Source organism: Anopheles arabiensis, chromosome 3, assembly GCF_016920715.1.
Source record: "Anopheles arabiensis isolate DONGOLA chromosome 3, AaraD3, whole genome shotgun sequence".
NCBI classification, from domain to species: domain Eukaryota; kingdom Metazoa; phylum Arthropoda; class Insecta; order Diptera; family Culicidae; genus Anopheles; species Anopheles arabiensis.
Window position 1 is genome coordinate 23930650 of NC_053518.1, and position 26148 is coordinate 23956797.

The 26148-nt window shown below is 44.5% G+C and overlaps 1 protein-coding gene across 3 annotated transcripts; it reads left to right on the forward strand.

Moving 5' to 3' along the window:
* Positions 1-883: 883 nt before the first annotated feature.
* LOC120900507 (protein real-time) lies at positions 884-26144 on the forward strand. 3 transcript variants are annotated; one of them, XM_040307589.1, is made up of 10 exons: positions 884-1293; positions 1691-1989; positions 19848-20323; positions 20395-20878; positions 21220-21478; positions 21548-21669; positions 21969-22043; positions 22712-22970; positions 23046-23146; positions 23229-23405. In XM_040307589.1, exons 2-10 carry the CDS (start codon positions 1927-1929, stop codon positions 23403-23405), a joined length of 2016 nt encoding a protein of 671 aa, XP_040163523.1. In that variant the 5' UTR covers positions 884-1293; positions 1691-1926. The 3 variants fall into 3 exon arrangements, with proteins under 3 accessions (XP_040163523.1, XP_040163524.1, XP_040163525.1); XM_040307590.1 differs by having other exon boundaries at positions 885-1989; positions 23229-26144; XM_040307591.1 differs by lacking the exon at positions 21969-22043 and having other exon boundaries at positions 886-1989.
* Positions 26145-26148: the final 4 nt, after the last annotated feature.

Below are 26148 nucleotides of genomic sequence, written 5' to 3' on the forward strand. Positions count from 1 at the left end.
GATTTTTAATCAACGCTGCAAGGGGAATTGGATCCTTTTTCCTGGTATCTCTTCTTCTTTCTTCTTCGTTTGCAGGCGGTCCCCGAAATACAGTCTGTTCCCGAGTTACGCGGTTTCTGCGTTCCCGACGAATCCGCGTAACTCGAATATCCGCGTAAGTCGAATTTCATGTTTTTTGACTAAAATACTATTTATTACTCGCAGTTTTTGATTTAAATTAATACTTTTATACTTTTTATCTTTTATTTGATATGATTCGTGCAGAAAATTCTAATATTTCTGGCTTTTAAGCGGTTTCAATTTGTTAGCAAAAATGCAATTTATACCGACATTTAATCTGTCAAATTTCGAAAACCGCGTATCTCCGAATCCGCGTAAGTCGAGAATCGTGTAACTCGGGAACAGACTGTATACGATTAATAGGGAGCAAAAATAACCGCAAAATACTGCGTATCTCTAATTTCCGTCGAACCTCGTGATTTCCACCCAAAATATCACTAATTTTCGTATAATTTTGCAAGTAGGGGGTGGTGTTAACCACCTAATTAATTATTTGTAATGATTCTGACTGAATGTAATAACTTTAAAGCTTTTGAAATAGTTTTTAACATTCGATCTAATGGGAAAAACGCTAAATAAACTATTAATAAAAACAATTGTGCAAAAAAATTGTAATCATTGTTTAAAACATTTAAAAAATATTGTATAAAATCACCGCAAAACCCCTGCAATAGCTATTTCTGTCTAACGATCCCTTTCCGTATGAAAACCATTCCGCTCTCTCGCTCTTTCTCACTCTCTCTACAGCATACCAATTGTTAATCGCTCATTTATACAGAGAGAGAGAGAGAGCACACAACCGAGGTCCGTGTTTTCGTTTGATAGCAGAATTTTTAACCGTGCGACTCAGGTCATTTTCCTTTTACAGTCGCTTGCAGACGGGACGGCCAATCGGACCATGTGTTAAGCTGCACCTAAAACAACTGGAGTGCTGTGTGTGTGTGTGTGCGCGCGCGCGTGTGTGTCTCTCTGTCTGTGTGCGTGTGTGTCTTTTCGTGTGCATTTCAAAGTTTTCCCTCCTGCCATTTTCACCCAGCTCTGTGAGGTCTACTTACAAACGGTACTTACATCTTGCTGTTTTCGCGGGCGGTAGAAAAGGTCTTTCAGGTCTGTACGGTTGGTACATCGTGTGCATGTGTGTGTGCAAGTGTTTCCATCGAGCTGTGAAACGGTGTATGTACGCGGTGTGCTAACGTGTCAACAACAATTGCCAAAACCGCGCCGCTTTTAAAGGTAAATTGTTGTACCATTTCTCGTGAATGGTTTAAAGTGCTGCTCGCCATCACCACCACCAAATAGCAATCCAAGAGCTCCGTGGTTTTTTTTTTAATTCACGCCCGGTACATTGCGCTTTTCCTCTCCCTGGGTCTACCTTTATTGGGCGCTGTGTGCGTGCGTGCGTGCGCCTGTGTATCCAAGTAAGCGTGAAAGAGTGAAACGGAAGATTTGTTGTGTTTACCGTTTAGGGTAGGCGCAGCGAAGAAAAGGAAACAAAAAAGTCTCAATCGAAACCCCATCAAAGGGTTGCTGCTGCTGCTGCTGGGAGCCGTGAACCAAGCAAAACCGGTTCCGAGCAGGGCGGAAGTGAAGCTAAATAGAATCATTCCCTTCGTTTGTTGTTGCCTGCTAGGGAAGCGAAAGTGTTTCGAGTTGCAACGGTGGTGCGTGTGTGTCTCTGTCAGAGCGAGAGAGAAAGAAAAAGGAGCGGAAGTGGATAATACGCCCGGAACAACACGAACAACCAGCGAGAGTTTTACTTGTAGAACGAAAAGAAAACACCCCAAAAGAACGTGAACGAGAGTGTGCGCAAGCATCCAGCAGCATTCGGTGTCAACAAAAGCGACTACTAAAAGAGCTCCAAAAGCAATGGTGCAAAAGTATGAATCTCCCGTCCGGATCTATAAGTATCCTTTCGAGCTGGTCGTGGCGGTAAGTGCAATGATTTCGTTTACAATGCTAAACTGTACTCCCCTTTCAAACCTGTAGCTTTAGTTGGGCGGTCATATACGCTGACGTTCCCGGTTTGCACGTGCAACCAACGAGCGATCGAAGAGCGATAATTATAACGGCAAATTGACCACCACCACCACCAACCTGTAACCGATCGTGTGTGGTCATGTGCAAACGCTTGAACGCTGAAGGACACTTTGCGGCAGTATCGCAAAACTGGCTGGCCGGCAGTGGGCGGCTGATGCGACATGGTGCAACAATAGCCGATGACCTGTTTATTTTTGTATTTCGTGCCCGCCACGGGAAAGGTGTGACCGATCGACCGACCAACCGACGAAAACAATGTTATGTGGTTTGAGTGAAAAGGAAAAATTGCAATCACCTAGCACCCCCCAGCTATGGGCGAAAACAGCTGATAAAGGCGCCAAAGAAGATGCCACCGGCAAGCTCGCTCTGGTTCACGTGGCCCAGTTCCGGCCCAGTGCGCAACATGATTAAATTAAAACCATGTTACCGCTCATTGCTTCAGTCTCATAAATCAGGCGGCGGTGGTGTGGTGTCCACCGCTAGACTGTCTGTAAGACAATGGACCATTTGTTTACCAGCGCTCTTCTAACCTGCTGTGATGCGAAGGATTAGTTGAAGTGTTCGCAATGACCTTAACTGCACCTGAACCGTGCGGTGCGGTGTAGATGCCACTACAACGACGCTCGACGGTCGGTACTCGACTTTGGTGGGCGCAAGTGGGGTGCTCTCATGGTCCGGGTTGGTTGGTGGTGATGGTGATTGCGAGTCAATAGAGCCCCCGAACCTGGGGTCTTTCTTGTTTTGTAACATGTTGTGTATGCCACTGCTGTCTTCGTGTAATAACAACAATCAAGTAAAGTGATGGTAGACTTATGATATCAAGAAATAGTCAACATGTTCTGATCAAAGATATGCAACACCAATTTGATAGACACATTTGTTGAAAACCAGTTATTATTATACGAAGGGCAGTCTGCCCGGTAGTCTATGTTGTTGATGTACATGTTTCTACAAGGACGTTTAGTGGTTCGATTCCCTTCTAAGCTCGTCTATGCATTACACAAGGATTGTCTGTCCATATCTGGGGGTACATGTGGCCTCTAAATAGGTCCAATAAATCATCAGTCTAAGGCAAGGCAAATTAAAAAAAAAATGTTATTCTATTATGAAATTCTAATATTGGAGGAAACTAATATTTTTTTTATTTTAAATTTAATTTAATTTATTTTATTTCACACAATAAGTACACTTTTATACAATACTTATTATTTACTTATCGTCCTTTAATTACAAATTGTGTATCGCTTAATTTATGTGAGTGTTTCACTTAAAGACAATATTGCTTGCTCTTCAATAATCTTGAAGATGTATAGAATTTGTATTTGTTCGTTGTATACTTTTGTGGTCAAAATAGTTTCCTACAATATTCTACACAGCGTGGTACGCTGTGATAGATATTCAACGAAATTATTGCTATAAACATGTGGACAGTTGTTCATTGACCTGGTAAACCCTGTAATGTAATGGGAATTTGTCTCTCTAGCATTGGACAAATCCAATTGGAATTTCCAAGGAGGCTGTCCAAATAGTGTACCATAGAGTAGTGGTGGGAGTGTTCGGAATCAATTCCCGAGCCGATTTCGGAGTTGGTTCCGGATCCGATTCCGGAGCCGATTCCGGAGTTGGTTCTGGAACCGATTCCGGAGCTAAATCCAGAGCCGATTCCGGAGTTGGTTCCGGAACCGATTCCGGAGCTAAATCCAGAGCCGACTCCGGAGTTGGTTCCGGAACCGATTCCGGAGCTAATTCCAGAGCCGATTCCGGAGTTGAATCCGGAGCCGATTCCGGAGTTGGTTTAATCCAATTCTTATTTCGGAGTCAATTCCGATGTCGGAGCTGATTTTGATTCCGGAGCCAATTCCGGAACCGATTCCGATTCCGGAGCTGATTCTGATTCCGGAGCCAATTTCGATTCCGGAGCCGATTCCGGAATCGATTACGGAAACTGATTCCGGACCTACTATAAGGAATCTATTCCAAAAAACTTCGGAGCTAGCCGGAATCGATTCCGACAAAATCTTCATTTTTCCCATCACTACCATACTTTCCATAAAAAAAAGAGTCAAGGAAGTGTTCCACAACTGTGAGAACCCGTGGAAAACCCCATAATTATCAATAAAATAGCAAAAGTTTACCTAACTGCGATTATTTTACTAAATTTTATTTCGTTTTTTAAACATTTCTTCTTTAAATGCACGTAAAGAGATCATATTCCGTGGTATTAAGACTACTCATACGCATAAAGTAAGAATTATTGAAGAATCATCTTATAGAGTTGCATACATTTAATGATTTCGGTAAAAGTAAATAGGCAATAGACAACACTTTACCTTATTTCGACAGATATTGTTTTTACCGATTCATTTTAAATAATAAACTTCTCGCAAGTTTGCCTTCCTTTTTTACAATCGGCCCTGTTTTTTTGTTTTGCTTCTCACACACTCTAGCACGAACAATCAAACCCCTTTCAAGAACACGGAGCCCCAATCGTCAGATGAAAGCACTAAAATGCGCCACCGTTTGACGTAATCGGATCGTTTTCATGCTAGAAAAGTAAAACGCTACACCCCAAATACCGCCACAGAGACACGGCGCCACATCGATATTGATTAAAAAAACGAAGAGCCACGCTTTCTGTTAACTGCGGGCCACAGCGCCCGGGGAATGATATTGGTAACCAAAAAAAAAACAACGAACAGTATCGAAAAACAAGCATCATGCCGCCGCCTTGGTGGTTGGAATTCTATCGCAGAACTTTGTTCGCTCTCAGATTAAATGTGGCAAGACAGCACCAGAAGAAAGGAGGAGTTCAATGTAACGCTATTTCAGGTACATCTCTCTCTTTAGATGCATGAACTTAAAGCTCCAAATACCAAATACAAATCACCAGAACAAAAGTTGCCTGATAAGATTAAAATTGGTCAAAAAAAAAAGACAGCTTTCCAACAAGCTTTTCCACTAAACATACTTATCCGGATAAACCATGGAAAAGCTTTCGTTTATCTGGCCACCACCACCTGCAAACCGTGTGCATCCTTGCTTCTCCCCATCAGCACACACTCCACTGTTGGGTGTTCCGTTGGCAACGAACCCGAGTGTTTCCCGGTGGTCTCCCGCGAGTACTTTATCAATTTAATGCTTTACTAGCACTCTAATCCTAATTTGCTGCTCTTTCGAGTTCGCGTTTATATCGCGCGCGCGCGCTCCTCGGTCGGTGTTAAAAAGTTTCACCGCACCATCCCCCGCGCTCGTTTGTCTGGGGGTCGTCGGTTTTGATGGATTTTACGTGACAAATCTTTTCGGTGGCAATCGTGCTCGAGTTGCTCCTTGGCTATCAATGGCAAGGTGTAATGTGTAAAGTTTGGCGACGGTGTTGTAATGGAGCCAAATCTTTCTTAAGGAGTTTTGCACTTTATGTTCCACCGGAGAGAGGTTTTTATTGTTTTACCAAGTAAGTTTAGGAATTTTAATGATTTAAACTCCAAATTATTGTGCTCGAGATTGTACACAAAAGAACAGTTGACTTGTTTGTAAAAACGATTCATTCTGTTTTTCTTATGCTTTTTTCTCTTCTTAATCTTACATCTGCAACTATTTTTAGACCATCCTTGTTATGGTGGTGCAGTTCGTTCTACCCTCTGCTCCACTGGCTTTCCAGGAAATTCCTACTTTCCAACGAACACAAAAAACAACATTAAAATTCAGTATTTCACCCGATTTGCCGCAAGGTTTTCGCCGCAGTTTTTGCTTTATGCTTTGATATTAAAGTGAAAATGCATCAACCAGCGTGTTTTTTCGTGCCATTCCTTCAAATGTTTTCAAGGTTGCACCATGCGCTCAAACAACAACAACACACACACACAAATGGGGTGGACCGCAACGGAATATCGCACAGTAAACACAACGCACAGTAAGCCTTGCATTCGCGGGCAAAACCCGAACCAAGAGCGAACGAAATGTGTCAGTTTGTGTGTGTGTGTGTGCGCGCGCACACCAAAACACACCTAGTGCACAGCATTTTCTCAACATTCGCCAGCTTTTTCCTCGCGTCTTCGTTTTCCCATTCTATTGCCACTCGGCAAGGTCCCCGCGGCGTGGCGAAGACGAGGGTCTGTGTGTGCGGCCACAGTCTAAAATGTCGAACACTATTTTGTGGAATGTAATACACACGGCTGCGGTATGGGGGGGGGGGGGGGTAGTGTGTGTGTGTGTGTGTGCAGCAAGGGAGGGAAAGTTTCGCAAAAGTAATAAATTTTAAATCGCATCACTACCGCGGCGCTACGCTGCTTTTGGCTCGCTCGTGGACGGCCGTGTAATGCTGGTGATGATGATGATGATGATGTTAAAGGAACTTCAATTATGCATGCAAACGCCTACTGCCTACTGTGTTGTTTCGTGCCAATTCCAGTTGTTCACATGTTCGAGATGGTGAGAAAGGGCCGTTTCGACCAATGCAGTGAGCAGCGACAATATAGTGGTAGTAGTAGCAGTAGCACGTGCAGTACGTACCCACCACCATACACGCGGTGCAGCATTATCTCCCACCCTGTGTTCGGTCAGCTGTTCAAAGGGGAGGGGGGTTCCATAGACAGGCCGGTAGCGGTAATGAAATTGCAAAGGTCAACAAACGGCGCCGAAATCCGGCGCAATGTTTTTATAATCCTCTGTTGTTGGCCTCGGGTGGACTGCAGCAAGTGTGTACCAGCTTTTTGGCGTCGTGCCAGCTGGGTGTCAGGTAGTTTACTTGCTCTATCCTTTCCTGGCCGAAATCTCTTAAAACTGATAGAGTAAAAGGGGGAAAGGTGTGCAGCTTAATCGTTCAGGAGGTATTGGTAATTTACTGATGTTTTAGTTACTACAAAGAATCATAGGAATAGTGAAGACTGCTTACTATCTAACCCTTCACTAGTGAAAATGATTTACGCATGCTTATTTCTTCGAGTTCTTTATTTTACAGATAAGCAACACACACAAGTGGCGCCTGCTCACTTTTCCCCCACTATACCATATTTCTATTGATTACACTAGAAGGTATAACTATACAGCTAGTAGCGTTTCAGGTGTATTCAATAGAAAATAAATAGACAAAATAATACAGGATAATATTACTATGCAGGTTTATTGCGCGTTTGCTGATCAGTTGCAGGAACGGCATAGTTTGGGGGCCAATTTTAGGATCGTAATTGGTTTAATAATCAATTAGACCGATATAGGTAAGGGATCTTTTCAGGGCATTATGGGTTCAGTATTAGTTCCGATACAAATATGGGTTGAAGAACAGTTTCAGGATTCGTGTAGGTTCTGCAATGTGAGAACCGATGTGGGTTCAGGTACAGCTCCAATACAAGAACTTCTTCAGGATAGGCATCGGTTCTTGGACTGGTATGAGTTAAAGTCATGAAATCAGTTCCAGAACCGAAATAGTTTTGTGATCCGTTCCAGGAATTGTATATATTCGGGAAAAGTTCCAAGTATGTTATAGGCTTACGATTCATTGCATGGGTTCAAATTCAGTACTTAGACCGGTATGGGTTAGGGATCTTTTGAGGATCTTATGGGTTCAGTATGGTTTCCGGAACAAGTATGGTTTGAAGAAAAGACCCAGAAACGATATCGCTTGAGTAACAGCTTCAAGAGATGAATTATTTCAGGATAGGCATCAGATCCTGGACCGATATTCATTCCAGTCAATAAAACTGTTCCAGGAACGAAATAGCTTTGTGATCCGTTCCAGGAATGGTATTGATTCGGGAAAAGTACCAAGTACGTTATTGGCGTGGGATCCATTCCATAAATATGGGCTCAATTTCAGGTCTTAGCCCGGTTTCGGTTAGGAATCTTTTGAGGACCTTATGGGTTCAATATCCAGAGCAAATATGAATTGGGGAACAGTTTCAATCGGAATCGAATTATCGGAATGTTCTGTATAATTTCCAGGGCCAGTATGAGCCCAGTAATAGTTGGAAGAATGCTGTGGATTCAAGAACAGCTCCTAGAAAGGAATAATTTTAGGATAGGCATCAGTTCTTGGACTGGTACGGGTTCAAGACATATCATGAAATCAGTTCCAGGACGGAAATAGTTTTGTGATCTGTTCCAGGAATGGTATTGATTCGGAAAAAGATCCATGTACGTTATAGGCTTGCGTTCCATTACATTAATATGGGCTCAATGTCAGTTCTTAAACCGGTATGGATTGGGAATCTTTTAAGGATCTAATGGGTTCAGTATTAGCTCTGGTTCAAATGAGGGTTGGGGAACAGTTTCACGATCCGTATGGATTCCGTTCAGTATCCGTATTAGTTCCGGAACTCGCATGGTTTGAGGAACAGATCCTGAACCGATATGGGTTCAGTAACAGGTCCGAGATATGATTTTTTCAGAATAGGCATCAGTTCTTGAACCGGTATGGGCTTTCGGAATCGGCATGGGCATAGCTTTGGGACAAGTTCCCAGTGCGGTAATGGCTTAGGATATATTCCAGGACCGGTATAGGTTCGGTATAAGCACCATGATTACCATGATTATGTACTCAGGATCTATTCTAGAACCAGGATCATAGATAGATCCATTCCAGGACCAATATGTTTTGAGGATCATTTACACAACCAGTAATGGTACAAATCAAGTTTCTTTTGACATATTCCTTAGATGTTTGGGGCCCCTGGGAATAGCTTTGTATACTCCTATAACTGTAACCAATTCAACTTGTGAGGAAATAAGGAAACACTTTTGTTTATACGTTTAGTAAGATCCCGTTTGGTTCAAAATAGCTGCAATATTCAAAACTAAATTGAATTAAACTTCCCTAGTGCTATACATATTTCACTCGCTGTATAATCTTCAAGTATTGCATCAATTCGTTCCCCATTCTGAAACAATTTCTTCATAATTGTGCCCAAAAGACCAACATAAAATGATAACCCATCCAAAGCCCTTATGCTCCCGAAGGTCAAACAAATGTACAGTTTAACGAATACTTACCTTCCCATGTGCTGCTACGTGTGAGCTACGATCATAAAAAAATGAGATTGCGGCCGCCCACAGTGTGCGTGTGTGTGTGTATTTTTGGAGCCATCCGAATGGCACCGAGAGCTGCAAACACAAAACACACGAAACAACTCACCTGGAAGAGTGCGTTGATACGACGGCGTGGGGTGAATGGCGACAGTAATGGCCTTTCATGGTACACACTTTTCGCAAAACGGTCGCTATACATGCCGGGGTAGCATCTTAGGAATGCCGTTAGCTTAACCGAACCGCATTGCAGGACCACTTGCTGCTTTGTGTGGGGGGCACACTCCTCAGTATGATAGAGGGTGGAGTAATTTTATTTGCTTTGCAATCTTGCTTTCATCGTTTTTTGTGTTTTTTTTGTTTGTTTTACAACATAGACTAATAGAGCCATTTTTTGTGTGAAAGCTGGGAGGGGAAAATCTGCAAAGGGCTTTCAATTTCACTATTTATTCGCAAGTAATTGTGTTTATTTTGGCATTTTCGAGGTTTTTAATTTAAATATTCGAGTTTGGTGACTTTACATTATATTTGTTTGATTTGAAATGAAGCAAACTCTGGTAACTTGAAGAGTCTGATGTTGTTCGAGTTGAATTGCTAAGATTGTACCAAAGAATAAAATAAATTTAAAATATTCATTAAATTCTCCATTATTATAAGAATATTTTATTATTTTTTATGTTTCATTATATTATGTTATTTTGTAAACTACTCAATATCAATGGAATAAAAAGTAGAAAAAATCAATTAAAAAAATAGATGATACAATAGGCGATTTAAAAAATCCAAATCGTGGAAAAATAGCTCCTTTCCTAGAGTTATTCCCCACAAAAGTAACTAAATAATTAAATTATGCACAAACTCTGCCGATAATGGACGTTAATGTTTCCCCATCGCCCGACAAACCCACCGCAGCTTTGCACCAGCTTTACCTATGCCGACGTCAAAGTCACACTTCCAAAACGTTACGAAAGTCATATTAACAAGGCATAAGGACTTTACGTAACAATGTTATGATTACCTGCCCAGTGTGCATAATCGCTGTGCTTTTTGCGCTGTCCTATTTGGCCCCACACATACAGAGACGACCACAACATGCAACAATTTGCCTAGGGCCTTAATTGCTAGGGGGAAAAGGGTGTAGAACATGAAACGTAAACAAAAACCAAACCAAACACTGCACAAACATATACAATACACACATGCACACTGGGCTGGACTGGTAGTGTTGTGTGAGGCTATAGATAGATTTGCGGTGTGTGGCGGCCCAGTGCATCGCCCTTCCCGTTGTAGGGTTTCTGCAACTTCTGCCGCCAAAAGTCTGTATTGAGGAGGGGGAAGGTGTGTGAAATAGGTAGCATTTTTGGAGAAGCAAAAACAACCACCAATACGTGGTCAAAACATAGAACAAACATGCGCAACCGTTGGTAAAACGGAAGCAGTATGGTGTATTCTTGTGCCCTTTGGGAACTGAGGGAATGGATGGGGGGAAAAATGCGTCGCAATTCGAAGTTTTCCCATTTCTACAAGGACTAATAAGAACAACTACAGGAATAAGGAAGGAGAGACTGGACAGTGTAAACAAAACCTATGAGGTAGTAGGAAAATATGACCCTCCCGCATGTTGGAGCTTGTTGGATTGTTCACATTTGATGTCGGCCGGCCGACCATGGTCATGTCACGAACGGTGTTTGCTTAGTCAAACTTTCCCCATAACGCCAGCGAGACAGTTTGGCGATGCTCTCGACATCCATTGTCGAATGACCACCCTTGTATGTCCCAAATTGCGCACAGAAATTGGCAAAAATAAAAATACAAGAATTGAAACGGTGGACGGCTTGTTCTCCTCCCCATTAGGTGTGACCCCCTTTTGGATGATGACCTACAGCATAAAGCAGAGACCTTCCTGCCTAGTGACTTGATCTTGGTAAACAATGATAGACAATTTTGCTTGTTTGCACACACACACACACACACACACAGTGAGGAACTCTGAGGCAGAAATGGCAGAATTCAACGACAACAGTGCAACACCGCACGAAAAACCGCAGCTTGTAAAAAGGGACGCAATGTGGTCGCAATTTGCTTAATCTATTCGTCCTTGAGGTCGAGCGGCCCCCTTTTGGATGGCGGGGTCGGGAGTTTATTAACGGAGCTTATAACTTTGAATAATGCAACGGTTTAATCAACGGTTGCCTGCGCCATTCAAAACGGTGGTGCAGGTGGTTAAATCGACCTTTTTTTCCACCTCCATGCCCATTATCAAAGTAAGTCATGAATTTTTAGCTTTGTACTTTTCACATAGGCCTCCTATTTTAAGAGGTGAATACAGAGAGAGAGGGAGAGAGAGAGTGTGTGAAAGGCTCTGCTTAACAACAGGTGCTGTGGATGTGTTTTTTATTCCCTTCAAACCTCCTGCTTGGTGTGCTTCTCATCCTTAGATTGAGAGAGAGCTTTAAATGATTGATAGTTAAACGGGATGGGTGCGCTACAGGAAATCGATGGGAACGACTGGGAATGGGAACGAAGGCCGTTGTTGAGTCCCCCCCTCCCTGCTCTCAGCATTGGCAATCAAGCGCTATGTAGAGCTTCCGTTTTGGTATCGCGTTCCCAAACAGCGGTTCTGTCCCGGATCGATACCGTTTGCTTTCCACTGCAATGGTGACACTCAAAGTCCACACCACCGTCCATTAGTTGTGGCCCAGCGGTGTATTGCAGGGGGACAACAAGAACAACAAAAAAAGCAGCGGATATAAAAGTATAGAAGAGCACCCGGGAGCTGGAGCTGCTGCTGGACGCCGTGCCGCCAGGCCAGTGTTTCGGTCAATTCTGCCTGATTGGATAATCAACGTTCAAAGTCGATGATTAGCTGCTGGTGTTAGTAGTAGTAGTAGTAGTGGTAGTAGCAAATGTGTAGTATCGATTCTGCCCAAAGGAGGTAGACCACCAATGAGGTGGGGTACTTGCTTATCGACGCCGCTAACTAGCGCCCCTTAGTGCCGGTGACTGTTTGTTTGCATTTTTTGAACACGCAACAACCGTCCCATTTCCTTTTCGTTCGAGAGAACACGTTTTCCCTTTGCTTACGAGTGGCCTGGAAACCTGGCCTGGTGGCATGTCGATACTTGCTAGAAATCGATGTGGATGTTTTTTTTTTTTTGGGTGGGAATAGCAGCTGCTGCACAGTAGGGAGGGCACTTCATGTGCAGTTTGTCCTCAAAGCTTTGTACACTAGCGGAGAATGTCGTTGGTACGTGTGTACCAACAACGCACCAGCCAATCTTGGAAATGGAAAGGAAAAGTCAAAGTTCAGTGTGACGTCGTCGCAATCTCGCTCGTACCACCCCCTGTAGCCGTAGCTGGGTGTGTGTGTGTGTGTGCGTGTGTGAACGTTCAAATCTGGTGAAGGTGCTTAAGGTGGTTCCGTCCATTGGCCCACTGTGGGTCGTTGAGAAGATTTCATCAAGTGGCACACCTGTACCCGGGTCGAGATCGAGACTTGCGGCGGTCCCTGAACCACGTGCCTATGATTATGTAGGGGGGGGGGGGGGAGGGGTAAATTACACACCACGCTGCAATGATTGCAAGTGTTTAAATTATAGATCTGTTGACACCGTAGGTTCTACTTTGTGAGATTGTGGTGTGTTGTGCATTTACCATTTGTAAGGGGTTTATTGAAGGGGAGAGGTCATACAATGCTAACAAAAAGCTTTTTAGGCGAAATATTTCTTGGTGTTCTATTATATTTACATTCTAATTTAGAAAAAAATGACGAAATAGAATGTAGAATCTGATGATGAAACTGTAACATTTCAAAAGAACCATTAAAAAGTAACGGAACATTGAGCACAACGTCACGCTCATTAAACGTCACGTTAAAATAGAAGGCACAAGTGGTGGTATACTGGTCTTGAGACTGTCCCAGAATCGATCTGAATTGGTTCGTTGATCCATAACGACGCAAAAACCATGAAGCCTTTTTCGTGCCTATACAGATTGAAGAACTGGTCCTGAACCTTTCCTGCAACTGTCTCCAAATCCAGAGCGATGCAAGAACTGATCTTTAATATATACGAGGTTCAGGTATTAAGTCTGAACCCATGCCTTTTCAAGAATTATTCCCTGTCGAATATCTGGCAGCAATCATATCAATGAAGCATTGTATTGTAATTCTATTTTTTGGAATTTGGTGTAATATATTGATACAGGCACTTGCCACCCACGCATTAATACGCAGGAGGGTATCTGTAACAACTTCCAATGGACTTTTTAGTATGCAATTCGACATTCAACCAACAGCTATCAATAACAAAACAATCGCTACACTCAGATACCTTGCCACTCTCCTAGAAGGTCGTATAGCTAACACAATTTCACAAAAAAAGTTTGGAAAAAGAAGACATCCAACAATCGCTGCATTACTTCGATGAGTGCCGTTGTGAAAGTATTCCAAGTTTTTGTTTCTTCTTCTTCTTCTTCTTGGCCTGCTCAATGAGCACGTCTCGTAGACATGGCCAGGTCGCCAATTCGTTTCCAGGAAACTCGGTCCTGGGCTGCAGTCCTCCAACCACGGTTGCATCCGATCTCCGACAGGTGCGACTCCACCTGATCCAGTCAGCGAGCTCGCTGTGCTCCTCTACGCCTCGTGCCGAACGGGTCGCTGACGAGCATCTTCCTGGTGGGGCATGAGTCCGGCATCCTCATCACGTGCCCCAGCCAGCGTATCCTTCCGACTTTGATGACCGTCAGGATGTCTGCACCGCCAAACAGCTCAGCTAGCTCGTGGTTCATCCACCTTCTCCACACGCCGTGCTCGCACACACCGCCAAAGATAGTCCTTAGCACCCGCCGTTCGAAAATGGCGAGTGCATTGGCGTCCTCCGTCAGTAAAGTCCAGGACTCGTACCCGTAGAGGACCACCGGACGTATCAGTGTGCGATATATCGCGCATTTCGTGTGTTGTTGGAGTCTTCTGGATCGCAGGAGTTGTATTGTGTATTGTGTACAAACTATAACTACAACATCCCAAATCAGCGTGGACTCGTTGCCAGAAGGTCAACAACGACCTGTCTGGTGCAATTTTTAAGCTACTGTAAACTCTATTGATCAGATGGATGGCATATTAAAAGGCCTTAAAGCTGCTTTCGACAATGTCGCTCTGCTCGCCAATGCTTTACAAACTTGGCCTACCTCATGGTGACATGGCTAAGATCATATCTGAAAGAGGGAACATAATCATTTAGGTTGAGTCCCAACCTGTCTAGATCTCTTTGTGCTTCCTTCGGTTTACCTTTGTTGTTCTGAGGGCCTTTGTTGTTTACGCTTGTCTATGGTTCACCCAGAGGACAATCACCTCCTATATGCGGACGACGCAAATTCGGGACTCAGACGATCATCGAAAAGCGTGATGCGCTTTTCGATTACGCATTAATTGGGCAAACGCTGAAAATATCAGATTGTGACAAGAACCTAGGCATCCTAGTTTGAACCTAGCTTGATCATGTCACAAGAATGCAGCCAATTGCTGTGCCTTGTGCAGTGTGCTAGCCCTCTCGTACTTGGACTCTAAGGTAACTAGAGTCAATCCAGCATAGACCAACCCTTGGAGCTCTGTTACTGCAATCACGTCTTATGGAGTAAAGGACTACTCGGAGTGCCACAACTAGATCTTCGCATTCGACATGCCAGATTCGTTTTCATCATTGAATTCCTCAACGGTAGCATTGACTGCCCGGCGCTGCTATCATCTATTTATTTGTACGTGTCTGCCAGAACCCTTTGTGCTGCGTAATGCGAAACTATTGCAAAGCCGTCGACTAATAAATAAATAAATTACTGGAATAGTACCCGTGAGGTGCAGCATCTGATCCTCTGGCATTCGTCGCCGTTCGTTGCGATCTTGTTATTTATGTGTAAGGGACTTGGCCGCAAAGTAATTTCAATTAAGTTATTGTCCGCTGATCAGATGCCACATGTCTCAACTTTTGCATACATTTGCAACAATGTCCATCTTCATCCACTTAGCTAGGCCGGGTAGGACAATTGGCCGAAGCCTCGCCATTCAAAGATACTTGGCAATGATTCGCGTCTTGCTCTTTGGCATTTTCAACCCATTTATTTTTCATCGAAATAAGTGGACTGAATCAACTTTTTATAACGTAATGTTAAAAAATGGCGCTTCCTACTCTTTTCAATAGAGACATGACACAGAAAATATCCTTTCAGCCATCAATCAAGTTGAGTTTTCACGTCGCGCTGTGTTTATAACGCAACCCTGACAATAATAGTTTGAAAAACGATATGATCAACAAGTGAACAATGTTGAACGTGTCCATCAAACCACCCCGAAAAGCAGAGAGCAGAGACGCCTCCCTTCCTTTCACTTTCATTGCACCAACCATCGCTTGTTTCAATCGGCTAATGCAACATATATTGATCAAACTAGCGAAAAGGGGCGGTTTACTGCGGCCTGCAAAACGGTCACGGAATGCCAAAACCAAACGGTTCGCGCGATCGCAACAAAGCCTCCTTCTCTTGGGGCCTGTATCCGGATGTGTATGTATGTGTGGCTGTTTTGTGTTTTTTGCGATTACACTCAAGACCTACCACAGAAAGTAGGCACATTTATCAGCGACACACGACGACGACGACGACGACGGCTGTTCCGTTCCGGCTGCGCATCCGCCTAGTGGAAGACAATGATAATGAAGCTGAAGCTGGCGGCCTGTGTATGGCGGCGCGCATGGCTCCACCACGTGCCCCAACCACTTGATGATGGCTTTATACCCTTTATCACCGGACCGGCGGCGTGCCATGTTGTCAATGACAGTGAAAAGTATCATTTTTCCACACCCACACGCGCCCACCGTTGGAATCTTCCCGCAAACGGAGCGGAGATTCTGCACCCGCTTTGGTGGGGAGATGTGCGGTTGTGGTTTTATGCCTCGCTTGATGTTGCCCACCGCACAGGTCCTTGATGGGATGGTGTCCACCCAGTGGGGGCAGGATGGGAGCAGCTGGAAACGACGAATGTTATTTATAAATTGATGAACAACGTGGGCGATTTCTCGAACGATTCGATGAGGAAATAAGCCACACTTGACTTGGCAACGGAAGGTACCCAACGGGAAAATTGGATCCTTTGCCTCTGCTTCTTCTTGTTGGGAGTGTCCCTAGGTGGCAATGGGTGTGTAGTACGTACTCCCTTGTTCAATTGATGGCGTGTTTTATGAGCTAAAGCTATAGTTAATTTATCTCCAATCGAACAAAACACTTCTCCTGCCCGTTAATTGTTCCCTAATTGATTGGCCATCGGACACGTTGGCGACACAGGACGAAGAGTAATGGAAAAATCCATTGACAGGCTTAGGATAACACTGTTAAGGAAGGTCACAGTTAGGTTGTCGCTGCCTGCAATCGATCTCTTTCAATTCAGGGCCTACGCTTTTCCTGCCCGTTGCTATGAGGTTTTCTCTCTTATCACATATCCTCTCGGGGTCTGAAGGTCACCATGAACTCTGTCCTTTCCTTCATTTTTTGTGCTCCACTCCAAACCCTCAACCTTGTCCTTGTAATAGAGGCTTGATTGCAGTGGGTGTGTGGCTATGTGCAGGAACTCCTCGTGAATGATAACGCCCTTTTGGGGAGGGCGTCAACGTGTTCCTCCTCCATCCCCAGTGGGGAATGCTGAATTGCCGGGAATGCGTTCCGGGAAGCAACGACTCACACCAATCCGCCTGTTTTGATTGACACAGTCCGACGCTGACGACGGTTATTGACAAAACTTTTATCATAACTGGTGCCTGCCTGGTGCGCTCTACCCGCCCGCCCCTTCCCCGCCACTACTGCTACCGGCGCTTGATGAAGGTTAAGGGGGCTGCGAAATGGAACCCATTCAGGCCAAATGTGCGCGTTTTGCGAAGTCGGTCCTTTTCGCAGGCCATTCAGAAGAGCCGGTGCCACTGTCACTGTTAACCGGTGGGTAGCTGTCAACCCACGCATCGAAACCTAAGGGACACTCCAAAGGGGTGGGGCCTGGGAGGAGATTATGTCAACTGTAATCAGCGTGAGCTGGTGCGGGGGGGGGGCAAAAGGATGCTTCTGGGCTCTACCGGTGCTTCTGTCCTTCTGAAGCAGAACCATACGCCGTACGCTCCAGTGAGCATTGTGAGGTGCACTCTCGTACGGCTTAATTTCACTTCACTGTTAAAGGGTGTTTCGGTCCATACTGGGACGTTTGAAAGGTTTTATAAATCAGAGAATTGTCACCATCGGTGGTATGGAGCAAGGTGTATTCGTCGTTGGTCTTTTGCAGTTGTCTGTAAAAAAATAATAATTGAAGAATTCTATTCCTTTTTGTGAAACATCTCACTTATGGCATTTTTGTGCAACCATATCGTAAACATTGAATACTCGTATCGTAAACCATACAACGTTGATTAGATCTTCTCTTCTTTTAACTCTCTTTCTGATGTTCATGATCTAATTCTAATAATTTACATTTCAATCATCCGTGTTATACGTTATTGGTTAAATTTCTATCACAATAATGATTGTCGTGGCCTCCAAAAACATCATGAAGATTCTTTATATCTTCACAAAAAAACAGAAAAAAGATGAATATTAGTGATGGGCGCCCAGTGACCCAAACCTACCGGAACGGATCGACTTAGTAGGTTCGCCAAAGTATATGCGATTCCGACCCGTGGGTGCAACGAGTTCAATAGGTTCGTACGTGTTAGGTAGGTTCTTACTAGAGTTGGGTAAATACATTTTTTTCCGGCGTCGGAACGATCCGACTTCGGTATCCCTCGGAGTTGGACTCGGAGTTGTTCCGGACTGTTTAGCGGAGGAGGGAGGGGGGGGTGTACTCGCGAAAAACTCATCGACACCGAGTTCGGATCAGTTCGTGTAAATTGTTATACCTTATCGCACATATTCGATGCCTTGTTTGAAAGTCAATGAACTCATCAAGAATTGTCTGAACGATAATGGACAGTTCCATTTTGGAATTAGCAATTGCAACGTCAACCTTAACTACTCGCCCAGACTCTGCCGGACTCGTTCCGACTCAGCCGAACTCACCCGGACTGATCCGGACTCATGCAGATTGATCCGAACTGATCCGGACTGATCCGAACTGATCCGGATTGATCCTGTTTGATTCGGACTGATCCGGACTAATCTGGACTAATCCGGACTGATCCGGACTAATTCGGACTAATCGGGACTAATCCGGACAGATCCGGAGTCATATTTTGCGCACCGGAGTTGACTCCATGCCTCCGTTCCGGATTACCCATCACTAGTTCTTACGAGTTCAATAGGCGCATACAAGTTCAAATGGTTCAGTAGGTTCAGTGGGTTCAAACGGGTTCAGTAGGTTAGGTTGTTTAAGAGACGGCGAAAGTGATGAATAGAAATGTAAAAAACAATATATTTTTATTTATCACATTCGCCGTTTGTCAAAGAACCCAACTATACAGTACAAACTCTCTAGTTAGTACGCAACTTTACGAGGGAAGTCATACTGTATTACTACTGAACTCGTAGACACCTATCAAACCTATTAAAGCTACTAAACTCGTATGAAGCCACTGACCCTACTGAACCTATCGAACTCGTATAAAGCTACTGAACCTACTGCACCTATTGAACTCGTTGCACGTCGGAATCGATTCCGGCCTAGCTGCACTCGATTCCGGATCGATCCGTTAGTGGAGCCGTACCTGCCAACTGCCAACAATAAATCCAGCTCTTCGATATTTTGTAATGACAAATTCTGTCTTAGAATTTTAAAGACAGTAGTTCTAAATCGCTTGGCGGTTACAGTGCTAAAGGAATCTATATTGGGTATTATGAGCAATATAATGCCTATATTGGGATGCCTATCCTGTAGGATGCAGTTGCAGTTAGTTTGAATAGATCGATGTCGAACAATAATTACGCGGTTTTGATGAAATTGTGATAAAAATATATTTTTTAGTAAAATTTAATAGCCAATGATACTGAAACAAGTTTAAAACCTTTTGAAAGACTGTCCTTCAATTAGTTCAAGTTTTTTTTCTCTATACTCTTGCTATCATACACAATATTTGAGCTTATTTATTAGGCAGACTTTTACAAACGGCCATGAATATAATAACAAAAAAGTGCCCTATTTTTACATCTATAATTGATGAAATGATAAATGGAGCACCCTGTATCTGCAAACATTCTATTGTACTTATGGTGGTGGCCGTCATGGTGGTTTATGTTGAGTTTGTTCTAGCAAGCACCATCACGCTGGTAGCAGATTGATTAAATTTAGTTTTCATTTATCTATTTTAAAATAAACGGAAATAACGATACAGCACGGTACGGTACTTCCAGCCCAGCACAGTGGGTGGCTTAAACACATACTATTAATGGCGTACAGCAACCTGTTTATTGATCGTTACAAACATCCAAACAAGTAGTTGCTAGTTATGATAAAATTGCACCTTCCGGGGCGAAAGATAACGTTTCACTAGCTCACGTGCCGCGGAAGAGCTTCTTCAATCTCCTGAGAGCGATATTTATGTGCCGTGAGGCGTATATCTACAAATAAATAAACATCTTCAGATAGCAGTTTGCCAATAAAAGTCCCTTTAGATAGCTATTTCCACCTTCTTTATCACTGAGTAAAGAAAACAACATTCTTCACCCTCTTATTTAATACTTCATGCTTTTCAACGCTCTTTTTTCCCCACAACCAGGCCTACGAGCGTCGCTTCCCGACCTGCCCGCAGATGCCGATCGTGCTCGACTGCGAGATCATCGAGGACAACGTGTTCGACAACGGAGCCCGGCGTGACACGAAGCGCCGCTGCAAGATCGCAGTCGAGGCGCCGTACCTGATCAAGAAGATCATCGGCGTCGATGTGGTGTTCTTCATCCAGCAGAACTTTCTCGACATGAAGACGCGCACGCTGAACATCGAGGCGACGAACGAGTCGTTCGCGACGCGCGTGGAAATCTTCGAAAAGTGCCGGTACTACGCCCACCCGGAGAATCCCGACTGGACGTGCTTCGACCAGACGGCAACGCTGGACATTAAGAACTTTTTCGGCATCGAGCATTCGATGGAGAAGATGGGCATGAAGCAGTACACGCAGACCACGCTGAAGGGCAAGGAGATTATTGAGTTTTTCGTGAACGAGCTGAAACAGGAGGGCATCACGCACGTGGATAGGTAGGTGGAAGATGGTTTGAAAATGAAATCAAATGATACTAATTCTGTGCTCTTATCGTGCTTCGTTGTAGATGGGTTGATGATGCGACCGTCACGTCCACCACAGCTGGAGCAGCAACCAACACCACGCCACCGGAAAAGCCCCCGCTCTGCCGGGACAACTCCATCCTGGACGCCGATTACATCGCCAAGTATCTCGGCCAGCTGACGCCGCTGCAGGAGTCGAAGCTGGTGCAGCTGCGCAAACGGTTCGAGCACGGCACGTCCGAGCACCCGGAACCGGACTACCAGACGCTGTTGCGGTTTTTGCGCGCGCGCGATTTCAGCATCGATAAGGCGACGGGCATGCTGCAGGAGTCGCTCCAGTGGCGCCAGGAGCAGCGCATCGACAGCATACTCGGCGAGTACAAAACGCCGGCCGTGGTGGAGAAGTACTTCCCGGGCGGCTGGCACCACCACGATAAGGACGGGCGACCTTTGTACATACTGCGGCTCGGCACGATGGACGTCAAAGGATTGCTCAAGTCGGTCGGCGAGGACGAGTTGCTCAAGCTGGTACGTGAGGGTCATTGACCGCTGCGGCTGGCGTGTGCTGGCCATTATCTGTTCCAAAAATGGGCAAAACGTGTCGCGCAAAGACCTCCTCATTTGACTCTGACCCACGGGGCTGGCGCTTATCATTTTCCGCCTTTGTGCACATGTGTCTGGCCCCCAAGACACCAGTCACTCTCAAAGTAATGGGGTCAAAGGGGGAAGGCGGGTTGCGAACCACTCTTGATTCCGGTTGTTATCTCCCGCGTTGGTGTTGTGGAGCCGCCAGCAGTACACAGAAAGTTGCTGAAATTAATTTCTGTTTTCCCTTTTTTTCGTAACCTCTTTTAATCGTTTGCGCGCAGACGCTGCACATTTGCGAGGAAGGCTTGCGGCTGATGAAGGAAGCGACCAAGCTGTTCGGCAAACCGGTCTGGAACTGGTGCCTGCTAGTCGACCTGGACGGGCTGTCGATGCGGCACCTGTGGCGGCCGGGCGTAAAGGCGCTGCTGCGCATCATCGAAACGGTCGAGAAAAACTACCCGGAAACGATGGGGCGCGTGCTGATCGTGCGTGCACCGCGCGTTTTCCCCGTCCTGTGGACCATCGTCAGCACGTTTATTGGTGAGTTAACAGCAGTGAAAGATATAATTTCAGTCACTAAATCTATTCTCCAATGCCGGTTTTTTGCAGACGAAAACACACGCTCCAAGTTTCTGTTCTTCGGTGGGCCGGACTGTATGCACGCGGAGGACGGAATTGAGCAGTACATCGATACGGACAAGATTCCCAGCTTTTTGGGCGGCTCGTGCAATGTAAGTGTGGCAGATTAGTAGGCAGACCGCATTCCTTACCAGATTGGCAAAACAGCCCTGAGAAAGCTGATCACTTGAATTATTGAAAGTTTAAAGACGAAAACGCTTTGAAGACTCTATCCTTTGGTATGAGTTGTGCCAATACCGGATGAACCTTTCTCTTCCATCTCCCTATTTCCTTGCTTTTTCTTATTTCCTATTTCCTTTGCGCTGCAAAACTCTATTTGATACTGATACTAACCACAACACTCCCACTGTCACCCACAAACCCCCACCCCAATTTGCTCAATTCTGTGCAGCCCAGCATACCGACGGTGGTGGAAACGATACCGGCTAAACTGTACACACGCTGCTTTCTGGGCGCGTGTCACTGTGTAAGATACTGTGTTTGTTACTTCATTTCCCTTTGTTTTTTTTGTGTTCGTTCCCACCCGAAACTCCTTCACGAAGATCTCAAGCTAATGATATGCGAAAAATTATGGAAAATTCCAACATCCACCATGCTCCGTTTTATGTTTCCGTATGCTCATTTAACGCCACACAGCCACAAACCTAACATTAGCCATGTCGTGTACGACGAGTATCACCGAGTCGATTGTCCGATTGTTGCATTACCAAATAGTGTGTGTGTGAATCGTCCCGTTAGCTCGTCCTCATTTGATTCGTCCATCGTAAAGCTTTCACCGCCACCTGCCACCGTTCCCTTCATGCGTTTTGCTCCGTTGCCACTGCAGTTACATTCCCATTGCATTTTGCTACACTTAAGCGCAAACAACATTTGGCCCGCCCGCCGGGAGGGTATTGTGTACCATCCATGTACATTTTTATTATGAAATGCTCGTCCCACATCGTCACTGTCACTTGAAAGGCGCTCTTTAAAACTGCATTCCACCATTGGATCGTTTCGCTTGTGCTCGATAAATAACCTCTTTCAAAAGCCGTCCAATTTCATGCTCCGGTTTTTTTGGGCATCATTCTTCTTTCATATATCTTTTATTTACTATATTATTTTCCCCTTTTTCCTGACCATTTTTCGGCACAGACACTAATCCACGAGGGTGGTTTGGTGCCGAAGCATCTGTACAAGTCGGAATCGATCGAGGAAACGAACGGCGCGATCCAGGCGCACGATCATCACGGCCTGTACAAGGCGGTGGACCTGAAGCCGGGGCAACTGTTCGAGCTGCTGATACGCAACACCGACCCGAAGAGTGTCCTCACGTGGGACTTTGAGGTGCTGAAGAACGATACGCTGTTTGCCGTGTTTCACACCGAGAAGGAGATCGAGCAGAGCGGGAATGGTATGGCGGTGGCTAAGCAATGAAGTTAAACGATCGGCTTTAACCATTTAATGGGGCATTTTTTTCTTCTTTCAGATGACTTTTCGTCCGTGTTTGATGGGCCAGACTTTAAGGAGGGTACCAGTTACAAGAAGATCGAACAGAGTGTCAAATGCCGCCCGAAGGAAGGTGTACAGGTAATTGAGATTGCGTTTAGTATTTTATTCCAACTCTTCATCAATGCTTCCTTTTTTTCGTTTTTGGCTTCCACTTCCAAAGGGCTCGCACGAAATGGCATCGACCGGCACGTACGTGCTGCAGTGGATGTGCCCACCGTCCTGCGATGGGCCAGCGCAGCTAATGTACTTCTACGAGATCCTCAGCTCGGCCAACTACAAAGGCTCGATGACCAGTCTGCAGTCGGGCTTCTCCTCCAACAGCTTGCAGTCGCGATGATGAACGCTGCACGAGACTGAACGGCGGGGGATCACTGCCCTCCAATCAGTAGTAGCACATGCCGAAGGCGGCGACGGTAGCGGTGAGGGTTGCTCCAGGAGCAACCTGTAATGTTCAAACAGAAACCAGCCAGCATGCATGATGCGTGATCGCGATCGTGAATCTCTTACAAACTGAAACGTAATCTCTACTTCTACACAAAAAAATGGCAAAGCTATAGTTGGGAAGTTGAAGGAAAACTCATACACACACATACACAAAAGGTTGTAATACAATGGAAACCAAAAGCAAGGAACGTGAATCGAATCGTAATTGTAAAAAGCTAAAAGTTATAAACGTGTCTAGAGACAGAGCGAGAGCGAGAGAGAGATGGAAGCAAACAAAAATCATTTTACACGCTACCCACACACAACCCTATATACTAAGCGCAACATTTTGCAATGCAGCAAACACGAGTGATCGAAAGTGAAGCATAATCAATTAGTAGGATAATAATAGTAATACAAAACAATCCCCCCTCCCTCCTCATGCCACGTAAACAAGAAGATCTCGCCCGTTTAGATACGGCAGCGGAAGCGTTTCGTTGTATTCGTACGTACGTAATCGAAGATATTAGACAAACAACACAACCAGCACAACAACACAACATAAATATGAATCTTTCAAGATGCTACTTCCCTGCCGTCCTTTCTCAAAGTAGGCTGAGTGTGTGCGCGCGACGTATGTACGTGCGCGTGTGTGTGTGTCCCCATGTGAAGCGGACAATAATAGTAGGAATTTACTTGCAAACAAAAAATACGTACGTAATGAAGAGGTGTTGAACGCAAAGGAAGAACAGGAACCTAAACGCAGCCAGCATTCTTGCGCAGCAGTTAGCACGTGAAGATGATGTGTGTAGGTAAGTGCAAACGTGTTGTTTTTTTTATTATTAAGCAAACAATCACAGACACACCAGCCACGGAATAGTAAGATATGAGATATCAGCTTTTAAAATCACGATGCCGTTTTCAATGTTGACCGTCGTAATAGAAATAGCTTTCATAGACTCACATATACATCTATATATAGATAAAGTTAACCCTTATATACGCTCAACACTAGAACGCTATCGACGTGGTGTGCTTAAGGTGTGTGTGCGTGTGTCTTAGGGCAACGGGGCTGCGGGGTATGGATGATTTAAAGTTTAGAGAGAAACCGTTGTGCGTATTATAGAAGAGAGAAAAGGGAACCTTTTTTTTTTGTAAATGTATGCGCAGCAAGATTACGCAAATTGCTAGGTAGAATTAATTTTATTTGAAAAAACAAAACAACCACAAGCAAAGCATCACTACAGAGGAGCACACAGCCGTGAAGGCGTGCGTGTTTTGTCCCATTTTTTAAAACAAAAGAGAAAGCTTAATATTCGCATCATTGCTGGTAAATGGCGAAGAAATAATAAGGAGGTGTGTAGGAATGTTAGAAAATAAGCAAACAGGTGATAATTAATTACGGCTACTTTCCGTTACAAACGCGTGTCCGTGTGTGTGTGTGTGTGCTGTAAATGATTTTATTTTAACGTACTTGTGCTGCATAAGTGGGAAAGATCGTCTGCGCGTCACGCGAAAGGGAATGGATGAGCGGAGTTTCATTTAACAATTAAAGGGCCACAATGTACTGCTTCGGGCGGGTGCATTGTTAATGTTTTTTTGGGGCGAACGTTTTACACATTAGAAGTGGTTCTTTATGTTTGTTGTGGTTTTATTTTGCATTAGTTCAGCAAATATCACCATCACCATTGAAACATTTCACCCCAAAACGTATCTCCCATTGTTTGCTAGCGAAGTAAGTTACTACACCGATTGTGCTACACACGTAGCTTTGATGGCAGCTCGGTTTAGCTCTGCAATAATTAAATTGGGGTATGCAATGTAGCTGATTACCGGGGAAAGCGATTTGTTTTACTTTTACCTTGCGAAGTATGTTCAAATAGTGAGTAGAGCTGAGAGGTGAGAATACTATATATATTGTCGTTAAAAACGTGTGGCGAAATTAGATCAGCACGGTCGTGTGTTGTTTGTAGGGTTTTTTGTGTGTAAGAAAATGCAAAAAAGAATAGAATTTTTTACACTTACTGCTAGTTTGTTAATGGGTAGCATTTTCACCTTTTTTGTAAAATTCAAAAACTACAACCACACAATAGAGTGTAACCACATACCAGATTGATGATTATTGTACAACTTTAGAGAAAGCTTTTTCCCAATCGGTGTGTGTGTGCGTGTCTCCCGGAGAAGGAGACGCTGGAGAGCAGTTTGTTAGATTTGCAGCGCTGATTTGTTCATGTTGTTTTCTAAGGCATATAAATAATTTAAAAAAAGAAACCTCTTTTTCGCGCAACCAAAAAGCAGACAAAATAAAGAAGCAACAACCACCAAGTGATAGGAAATTGTCATCCAGCAACAGTAAAAATGCAACAACAGGCAACAACCAAATAAAAAATGGCAAAAGTAAACGATGGTACACAAAATCATACATATTGAATGCCCCGCCATCGCCCCATGTGTGTGTGTGGCGATGGATGGTGGCAAGATACGGTTTTAGACTCAGTGGCGCGTGGAATAGGAAAGTGCAAGAACACAGCGTGGTGGGGAGTTATGGAGAGAAACAAAACGGCCCGTAAACACAATTTATGGAAGTATTGTATTGTCGACAACTAGCATATGTACTGCAGATAATAAACAGAATACATCTATTGAAATTGCAGCAT

Bases quoted from the DNA above. Each gene is read 5' to 3' on its own strand.
- LOC120900507 (XM_040307589.1), top strand. From the start codon at position 1,927: ATGGTGCAAAAGTATGAATCTCCCGTCCGGATCTATAAGTATCCTTTC. The intron at 21,479-21,547 runs GTGAGTTAACAG...GGTTTTTTGCAG, and splicing joins CATCGTCAGCACGTTTATTG to ACGAAAACACACGCTCCAAG. The intron at 22,971-23,045 runs GTATGGCGGTGG...TTCTTCTTTCAG, and splicing joins GATCGAGCAGAGCGGGAATG to ATGACTTTTCGTCCGTGTTT.